This window comes from Pipistrellus hanaki (assembly GCF_964339955.1).
Source record: "Pipistrellus hanaki genome assembly, chromosome: 4".
Lineage (NCBI taxonomy): Eukaryota > Metazoa > Chordata > Mammalia > Chiroptera > Vespertilionidae > Pipistrellus > Pipistrellus hanaki.
In genome coordinates, this window is record NC_140506.1 from 91,452,309 (window position 1) to 91,462,808 (window position 10,500).

General features: G+C 48.1%; 1 protein-coding gene across 1 annotated transcript; it reads right to left on the bottom strand.

The window, feature by feature from the left end:
- Positions 1 to 6,876: 6,876 nt before the first annotated feature.
- Positions 6,877 to 10,452, bottom strand: FAHD1 (fumarylacetoacetate hydrolase domain containing 1). Its single transcript, XM_084882456.1, has one exon. The coding sequence runs from the start codon at positions 10,175 to 10,177 to the stop codon at positions 9,512 to 9,514; it is 666 nt and encodes a 221-aa protein (XP_084738582.1). The 5' UTR covers positions 10,178 to 10,452; the 3' UTR covers positions 6,877 to 9,511.
- Positions 10,453 to 10,500: the final 48 nt, after the last annotated feature.

Genomic DNA, 10,500 nt, shown 5'->3' on the forward strand with positions numbered 1-10,500 from the left:
TGCAGACGACATGATATTGTATATAAAAAACCCAAAAGACTCCATTAAAAAACTAATTGGCTTAATAAATGAATTTGGCAATGTAGCAGGATACAAAATTAACGCCAAGAAATCTATGGCATTTCTATACACCAACAGCGAATTTATAGAAACAGAGACTAAAAAAGCAATTCCATTTACCATCGCACCAAAAAAATTAAGATACCTGGGAATAAACTTAACTAAGGAAGTAAAGGACCTATATGCGGAAAACTACACGACACTGAAAAAAGAGATAGAGGAAGATGTAAACAGATGGAAGAACATACCATGTTCATGGATTGGTAGAATCAACATCATCAAAATGTCCATACTTCCTAAAGCAATCTATAGGTTCAATGCACTCCCCATTAAAATACCAATGGCATATTTCACTGACCTAGAAAGAACTCTCCAAAAGTTCATTTGGAACAATAAAAGACCCCGAATAGCCACAGCAATCCTGAGAAAGAAGAGTAAAGTAGGAGGGATCTCAATACCAGACTTCAAACTGTATTACAAAGCCACTGTTCTCAAAACAGCCTGGTACTGGCACAAAAACAGACATATAGATCAATGGAATCGAATCGAGAACCCAGATATCAACCCAAATCACTATGCTCAATTAATATTTGACAAAGGAGGCACAAATATACAATGGAGTCAAGACAGTCTCTTCAATAAATGGTGTTGGGAAAATTGGACAGATACATGCAAAAGAATGAAACTAGATCACCAACTTACACCATACACAAAAATAAACTCAAAATGGATACAGGACTTAAACGTCAGACGGGAAACCATAAAAATACTAGAAGCATCCACAGGCAACAAAATCTCAGACATATGCCTAAAGAACTTCTTCACTGATACTGCCCCTAGGGCAATGGAAGCTAAAGAGAAAATAAACAAATGGGACTACATCAAAATAAAAAGCTTTTTTACAGCAAAAGAAACCATCAACAAAACAACAAGAAAGCCCACTGTGTGGGAGAACATATTTGCAAATGTTACCACTGATAAAGGTTTAATCTCCAACATCTACAAACAGCTTATACAACTAAATAAAAGGAAGATTAATGATCCAATTAAAAAATGGGCAATGGACCTAAATAGAATATTTTCAAAAGAAGACAGAAGGAAGGCCAAAAGGCACATGAAAACATGCTCAAAGTCACTAAATTATCCGAGAGATGCAAATCAAAACAACAATGCGGTACCATCTCACACCTGTCAGAATGGCCAACATCAACAAATCAACAAACGACAAGTGTTGGCGAGGTTGCGGAGAAAAAGGAACCCTCGTGCACTGCTGGTGGGAATGTAGACTGGTGCAACCACTGTGGAGAACAGTATGGAGTTTCCTCAAAAAACTGAAAATGGAACTCCCATTTGACCCAGTAATCCCACTCCTAGGAATATATCCCAAGAAACTAGAAACACCAATCAGAAAGGATATATGCACCCCTATGTTCATAGCAGCACAGTCTACAATAGCTAGAATCTGGAAACAGCCTAGGTGCCTGTCAGCAGATGATTGGATCAAAAAACTTTGGTACATCTACACAATGGAATACTATGCTGCCATAAAAAAGAAGGAATTCTCATCATTTGCAGCAACCTGGATAGAACTAGAGAACATCATGCTGAGTGAAATAAGCCTGTCAATGAAAGAGAAATACCACATGGCCTCACTCATTTATGGATATTAAAAAACATTATAAACTGACAAACCAAAAGATAGATATAGAGACAGTAAAGCAAAAAGTAGACTGTAAAATTACAGCGGGGAGAGTAGGGAGATCTGGGGGAGATAAGAGACCAACCAAAGGACTTGTATACATGCATATAAGTACAACCAATGGACACAAAACTCTGGGGAGGGAGGGTATGTATGGGGGGGGGCAATGTTAAAATATGTACACAGATAATAATTTAATAAAAAAAAAATTAAAAAAAATAAATAAATAAATTAAAAAAAAAAAAAGAACTGGGGTTCAGTGCAGTCGGGAGTTTCCTTCTCCCTCCCACCAGAGAAAACCAGCCAGGCACTCAGCTGCCCTTCCTCTCTACACACGTCTGCATACCCCTGCCCTTTGCAGCTCCTCTGATTCTCCATGAGCTTTTCTCTTTCCTTCTAGTTGTAGAATTTCCACTTAGCCAGCTTTCCTGTGGTTCTGGATGATGTCCGTTATGTCTTTTAGTTGTAATTTTGAAACTTGTGCAAGGGAGCAGTTTAGGAGCTTACCAGTGCTGCCATCCTGGTTTCTCTATCCCAATTAGCTCACTTTTATTTTTTTTTATTTTTTAAAATATATTTTATTGATTTTTATACAGAGAGAAAGGGAGAGAGAGAGTTAGAAACATCGATGAGAGAGAGTCATCGATCAGCTGCCTCTTGCACACCCCCTACTGGGGATATGCCTGCAACCAAGGTACATGCCCTTGACCGGAATCGAACCCGGGATCCTTCAGTCCCCAAGCCAACGCTCTATCCATTGAGCCAAACCGGTCCCGGCCCAATTAGTTCACTTTTAAAACATAGAGGCCATCAAGAATGCAAGTGTTGAGGATCCAAGATGGCTGCTCGGGTATACACCTAGCCGCAGCAGCTCACAACAATTTCAAGGGAATACAACTAAAATGTAGAGTGGACATTGCCCAGAGCTACAGGTAGTCGACTGACTGAAAACTCTACAATAGGAAGGAGGGAGAAAACCAGAAGGAAAATCAGAGGAGCTGAAAAAAAGCCTAAGGTACGGAGACATGCGGCGCGCTCGCACGCACGCGCGCGCGGAGAGGTCGCAGCCGGAGAGGAGGAGAGGGCTGGGTGCTGCCCGGCGTTCCCTAGCAGGAAGGAAATAGAACCCCCAGCCTGGGCTGAACCCCAGAACCGGCAGCGCTGAGCCCCAAGTTATGGGCCAGACCCTGGGGACCCAGGCTCCGGCAGGGGGAGACAATCCCGGGGGACGGCGAAAGGCGGGGCCCCCGGAGTCGCGCGCACATGGCGCGCATAGAACTGAATGTTGACTCTGATGCTGGATTACCCTAGCCGGAAGAAACAAAGCCTCCGGCGGCGGCTCTGAGCCTCAGTCCAGACCGCCCCGAACTCCAGGTCTGGGCCAGTCCCTGGGGACCCAGGCTCGGGCAGGGGGAGACGGAGCTGTGAGGTGGAGTCCTGGGAGCGCGGCGAAAGGCCGAGCCCCCGGAGTCGCGCACACTGTGCGCAGAGGACAGTCTGTTGACTCTGATCCTGGACTCCCCTAGTGGGAGGGAGAAAGAAAGCTCCAGACTGGAGGAACGCGACGTGGAGCAGGAGCCCCTGCCGGACACCGGCCAGCCGGGCGCCAGCAAGGAGCCGGGCGACGGGGCCCCCAGGGGGGGGGGTGCCCCTGAGCCTTTGACTGCTGAGCTCGGGCCACGGAGCCAAGGAGAGGGGCTGCTTCCTGGGCGGCGCCGACCCCGGCAACAGGCTGGAGCAGCGCGGGAGCTCGCGGAGAACAAAGGGGTGCCACAGGCCAACCTGCTGAGCTCCCAGGACAAGGAGGAAGAAACCAAAGAAGTTCTCAATGTGAAGAAATCAAGTGAGAGCAAATGATAGTAAAATTACTTAAGAAAGAATACAAAGAAGATCTTGAAAAATCAAAGACTAAGTCAGAACTCAACGCACCAGCCAACATTGCAACATAAATGCGTTTTTGTTTTTTTTTTAAAAAAAGAAAAAAAAAAAAGAGAAAAAAGGGACAGAATGTTGGAACAGCGGCGACCAGGCCTAGAGTGGCCAGGCACAAGGCAGTGGCAGCTGGGCCCGGAGCAGCAGTGGCCAGGCCCCAGAGCAGCGGCAGCCAGAACAAGAGCATCAACGGCCAGCACTGGAGCAGCCAGACCTGGGGCAGTGGCAGCCAGGCCTGAGGCAGAGGCAGCCAAGCCCAGGGTGGCCAGTCCAGGAACACCCAGACACGGAGTGGCCGGGCCCGGAGAAGCCGGGCCCAGAGCAGCCGGGTTGGGAGCAGCCAGGCCCAGAACAGCAGTAGCCAAGCACGGAGCATCCAGACTGGGAGCGGCCAGGCTCGGAGCAGCCGGGTCAGGTGCGGCCAGGCCCGGAGCAGTGGCTGCCAGGCTGGGAGCAGCCAGGCCGGGAGCAGCCGGGTCTGGTGTGGCCAGGCCCGGAGCAGCGGCTGCCAGGCTAGGAGCGGCCAGGCCCGGAGCAGCAGCTGCCAGGCTGGGAGCAGCCAGGCCCGGAGCAGCCGGGTCTGGTGTGGCCAGGTCCGGAGCAGCGGCTGCCAGGCTGGGAGCGGCCAGGCCCAGAGCAACAGCTGCCAGGCTGGGAGCGGCCAGGCCCGGAGCAGCCAGGTCTGGTGTGGCCAGGCCCGGAGCAGCGGCTGCCAGGCTGGGAGCGGCCAGGCCCGGAGCAGCCGGGTCTGGTGCGGCCAGGCCAGGAGCAGCGGCTGCCAGGCTGGGAGCGGCCAGGCCCGGAGCAGCAGCTGCCAGGCTGGGAGCGGCCAGGCCCGGAGCAGCCGGGTCTGGTGCGGCCAGGCCCGGAGCAGTGGCTGCCAGGCTGGGAGCGGCCAGGCCCGGAGCAGCGGCTGCCAGGCTGGGAGCGGCCAGGCCCGGAGCAGCCGGGTCTGGTGCGGCCAGGCCCAGAGCAGTGGCGGCCAGGCTGGGAGCGGCCAGGCCCGGAGCAGCCGGGTCTGGTGCGGCCAGGCCCGGAGCAGTGGCGGCCAGGCTGGGAGCGGCCAGGCCCGGAGCAGCAGCTGCCAGGCTGGGAGCGGCCAGACCCGGAGCAGCCGGGTTGGGTGCGGCCAGGCCCAGAGCAGCGGCTGCCAGGCTGGGAGCGGCCAGGCCCGGAGCAGCCGGGTTGGGTGCGGCCAGGCCCGGAGCAGCGGCTGCCAGGCTGGGAGCGGCCAGGCCCGGAGCAGCCGGGTTGGGTGCGGCCAGGCCCGGAGCAGCGGCTGCCAGGCTGGGAGCGGCCAGGCCCGGAGCGGCCGGGACCGGAGCAACCGGGCCCAGAGCAGCCGGGTCGGGTGCGGCCAGGCCTGTAGCAGCAACAGCCAAGTCCAGAGCAACTAGGTCGGGAGCGGCAGTGACCAGACCCGGAGCAGCTGGTTGTGGAACGAACCAGAGCAACAGAGGCCAGGTCCGGAGCAGCCAGGCCCGAAACAGCTCGCTCCTCGCCTGTACCTGCCCACGGCTGCCTCTCAGACGTGGCTGGAAACTTTTGTGGGAACTTGAGGGTCTGCTGAATCAAGTGATGAAGGCTTAGATCTGGATGTGTTGAGTTAGTATAGCGCTGGGGTGTTGATCTGTGAGTGCCTTGGGTGGGGCCTGGATGAGGCTGGTTGACCTATTTGAAAATGTCTTTTGTGTGAAGTGTATCATTGGGCATGTGGAGGTATTATTGATATGAGAAAATGCTAAGTAACAGATTTACTATCTGAAAAGGGATTTACTATCGGGGAAAGGGAGGGAGGAAGAGACTGAACATAAACTGTGCACCTATGGATGAGGGCAATGGGGGATGGGGAGGGGGCAGAGGGTGGGGTGGGAACCTGGTGGAGGGGGGAAGAAATGAGGAACCTTTGTAATAATATGAACAATAAAGATTGATTTAAAAAAAAAAAAAAAAAAAAAAAAAAAAAAAAGAATGCAAGTGTTGCTAAGGGTTCAAAAGAAACAATGATCACAGGTAATTAAAGAGGTAGAAAAAAAACAGTTGATTTGAATAAGTGGAAAGCAGTTAGCCAGTTTGGAGTCAGTGACATATGAACAAGTAAAGTTACTACATGCTGACCTGAAAGACACTCCTGTAATGAGTGCTGAATGTGATTCATTTAAGGTTAGTAACAGGTAGTTGAGTAAATTTAAGAAAAGAAGTGTTCATTTAGACATGTACTGTATATAAGAAAGGTTAAAAAAAGGAATCATTTGGAGGTCTGCAAAGGATTATTCAATTTATATTATTTCTAATGAGAAAAAACAATTCAGTTTTTGAACAAATTGCTTGCCTCTTTTTCTTAATTTTTTTTTATTGATTTTTTTACTGAGAGAAAGGGAGAGGAATAGTTAGAAATATCAATCAGCTGCCTCCTGCATACTCCCTACTGGGGATTTGCTCGCAACCAAGGTATATGGCCTTGACCGGAATCAAACCTGGGACCTTTCAATCCACAGGCCAATGCTCCATCCACTGAGCCAAACAGATAGGGCAACAAATTGCTTCTCAAACAGCCTTCTGGATGAATTAAGTTAGAGAACTAATACACACACACACACACACACACAGGGTGAGGCAAAGTTGGTTTAGTTGTTCATATGGGAAATATGAACAACAATTTTTAAAAATATATTTTATTGATTTTTTACAGAGAGGAAGGGAGAGAGATAGAGAGCTAGAAACGTCAATGAGAGATAAACATCGACCAGCTGCCTCTTGCACACCCCCTACCGGGGATGTGCCTGCAACCAAGGTACGTGCCCTTGACCGGAATCGAACCTGGGACCTTTCAGTCCACAGACCGATGCTCTACCACTGAGCCAAACCGGTTTTGGCGGAAATATACAATAATTAATAATAATAAAACAAAAATAGTTTTGTGTACTCACAACTGTAGGCCTACTTTTGCCCACTCCATATATGTGTGTGTATACTATTACATATGTACACACACACATCCTATACAATAAAAGGCTAATATGCAAATTTTTCCTTCACCAGGAATTCAACCAGGGGGTGGCGTCTCGGCCAGGGTTCCATGGGCCAACCAAGCACGGGCCTCCCCACCCCCTCTGGCCCTGTCTCTGATCAGCTCTCCCTCCACTCCTCCACCCCCTGCTCCCCCCCACATTGGGGGCAGGTCCAGCTGGCCAACTTCTTGTGGCCCCTCCCCCAGCCAGTGGCTGATGTACCCTGATCAGGAGGGCCGGCCAGACCCCACCTGTGCACGAATTCATGCATAGGGCTTCTATCCTATGTATACACACACGTGTGTGTGTGTGTGTGTGTGTGTGTGTATATATATATATATATATATATATATATATATATATTAGACTTACAACTTTTTATTAGGTTTAAATTTATGCAAAATAAAGTTAGGGGGAAAATGTACCTTCTAGGTGCTAGAATTATTGTATTTTATCAATATCAGAATTTGTGGGAATTGGTGAGTCTCTCAGTTTTTATTCTTGTAGCCAAGGACTTTGTGTGTGACACCTGCAATGCTGTTATCAGCTGTCTGTGACAAAGCTAATGAATTGCTGTGATGAACAATGACCTCAGGGGCAGTGTACATTTTCTGGGTGCTGGCTTATGCCAACCAAGGGAGCTATATGTGAACATGGCTCCAGCCTCATATCTTTAGTTTGCTTTCAAGTCTGAGTTTGGTAGAATTGTCTCAGCTGAACCTTGTATCTGCTAACTGGACCAATATACTTTTGATATGAGCACACCCTTGATTCAGCTCTTTTCCTTATGGGAACCTAGCCAAAGGAAATCATAAATGTGCTGATTCTGCTAGCAAATAATTAGAAACAATATCAATGGTTAAAAATGAAGGACTAACTTCAGAATCTTCTGCAGTCACTGAAAATAGTATTGCACAAATGTGCAGGCTAACATCAATAGTCACAATAATGGTGAAAAAGAAACTAGGTTATAAAATTGTGTGGTATGAACAAATAATAAACATTAAAATTATATCTAGATTTAGAAAAGTGTACATTAAATACTTAACTTTGGCTATTTCTGAGCAAATGAAATTTTGAGTGTTTGGGGTTTTTTTCTTATCCATATTTTTAAACTATTCTGTAATAAACATGTATTGCTTAAGCAACTAAAAAGAAATTGATAAAAAGATAGCATGATATTTAATAGATCCACTTATGGGACTTCCTCATATTAATTATAATTTAAATGTGGGGGTTGCATAATATCTAACATTTGAATCTTTTTATATATCTATTTAAAAGATGTATCCTGAATTTGTTCAGGTTCTGGTTTTGGGATATCTGGGTTACATCTGGGCCTGTCACTCAGCTGAGTGACTGTAGAACCAGGCTACTTAACCTCTAAATCTATATTTTTATCTGTATAAGGGATGGTAGTAATATCAACATCACAGCTTTGTTAAGAGTTAAATAAAACAGACAACTCTTGGCACACAGTACCTAACAATACTAAGGCTCAGTGTTAACTACCGCGTTTCCCCGTAAATAAGACATCCTCCGAAAATAAGACCTAGTGCATGAAAAGATAAGACATCCCCTGAAAATAAGACCTAGCACAACTTTGGGAGAAAAAATTAATATAAGACACTGTTTTATTTTCGGGGAAACAGGGTATTACTGAATTAGGTGTTTCAAGAGCCAGCACTGTAGTAGGAGACTCTGCCTAAGCCTAAAATGCCTCCACCAGCAGTCTGATAACTACGCTGTGCGTCTTGCCTACCCTTTTTTTGGAGAAAGGAGCAGGTTAAAGCAAAAGTAGCACTCCTAAGCCACTTAACTTCCCTGAAGCCTGCTTATTTCTGCTGAGAAGGTAGAGATGCTGATGAACTGTTAATAAAGCACAGTGCTCACCAGGCCAAAGGTAGTGTGAGCAAGGTCTGAAGTCCTTTAATAAGGAAGCATTCCTCCTAGCCACTCTTAGGGGAAAGATTTTTAGTCCACACAAAACCCAGCATATTTATTTAAAAACAGTTTCAAAATTATCTTTTTTTAAAAATATGTTTTTATTTATTTTAGGGAGGGAGAGGGATAGAAACATTGATAAGTTGCCTTCTGCATGCCCCCTACTGGAGATCCAGTGGGCAATCTGGGTGACACTCAACCACTGAGCTACAACAGCCAGGCTCAAAATTATCTCTTACACTCAGAACCTATGAGCCAGGGTACAAACGAGTGAGGTTGTCATTCATTAACTTATTAAATAAATTTTTAAATTAAAATACGTGGAGTAATGTTTTTCACACTTTTCAGAAGAATCATGAGTGCTGGAGATTCATTCTGCTAATTAATACAGGGGACCCAGTATGGGCCAGTAATTTGGAAGTATTTTTTTACAAATACCTCCAGATGATTACCATGTGGGAAACATTCATTTGAAACATGCTTTTCAACTCCCTTTGCAGATTTTAATTATTGAACTACTGATCCCAGAATGACTCACTGAAAAGTCTTTTCCAGTCCAGTTTTAGGAACGTCCTCTGAACATTTCATGCCTCATGGGAGACATCACAAATACTTTCTTCTGTTTGTTTCTTAGAAGACAGACAGGCATTCCTTTCTCCTTTCCATTTCTGATCAGCTGTTCTACGGTAAATCATGTTTTTCTTGGAGTTTGTATCTTCCCTGAGTTGAGGCACAGCAACCCAATCAAATCATCTTTATATTTTGATTTCTTTTTATAGGACTGTCACTTTTAATAACCTTTGCTTGCTTCTATCCAACTCCCTTCTCTACTGAAACTTAAGAAATTGAGATGCTTTGTACAGACTCAATATTCTGGCTTTTCCACTTTAAATCTCATACTGACGACCCCGTGTATGCCGGCTTGGATCTCATCGTTTACTTTAACAGGGCCAACTCCCTTTGGCGTCCCGGTCAAGATAATATCTCCTTCTTCCAAGGCCATTATCTTAGAAACGTAGCTGATGAGGTAGGGGATGGTAAAGATCATGGAAGATGTCTCACCCTCCTGCCGTAGTTCTCCATTGACCTTGAGCCAGAGCTTCAGGTTGTGAGGGTCAGGGACCTTCTCTTTGGGCACGAACGCGCTGACGGGGCAAGAGGTGGTGAAGCTCTTGGCCAGGGTCCAGGGTAGCCCCTTCTTCTTGCATTCATCCTGCACGTCCCTGGCGGTCATGTCCAAGCACAGGGCATAGCCGGCCACGTAGTCCATGGCCTCGGCCTCCGGGACGGCGCGGCCTGGTTTGCCCATCACCACGCCCAGCTCGAGCTCGTGGTGCAGGTTGCGGCTGTAGGCAGGCATGAGGATGGGCGAGCCCTCGGGGGCATAGGCGGTGGACGGCTTCAGGAAGAGCACAGGCTGGCTAGGCACCGCGCTCCCCATCTCCTTGGCGTGGTCCGCGTAGTTCCTGCCCACGCACACGATATTCTTACCCCACTCCCAGAAGCGGGACAGCGGCCTGGAAACCGCCATGGCTCCAGCTAGGCGCCCCGAGTCACGTGGATTCGGCCGGACCGTTCCCAGACGCCTACGGCTACCCCGAGAGGACGAACTGTCTCCGAGCGCAATCCCGTCCGCGACCGTCCGTTCCGCTTTGTGCTCCACCGGGTGCGCCGCAGTGGCGGAGCTCGGCCTCGGGCGAACCACTGACCAGTGGCGACCTCTGGGCCGCCGGCCGGCTCCCTGGAAAAAAACGGAGGCGCTTCTGTCGCTTTTAAGCTGCAGCCGCTTCCTTGATTCTCGCCCGCGGGGCGTGGGCATGGGTTTGGACGCGAGCGCTGATTGGCCGTGAGGCG

Excerpts from the sequence above, each read along its gene's own strand:
- FAHD1 (XM_084882456.1), bottom strand. The coding sequence starts at position 10,177 with ATGGCGGTTTCCAGGCCGCTGTCCCGCTTCTGGGAGTGGGGTAAGAAT.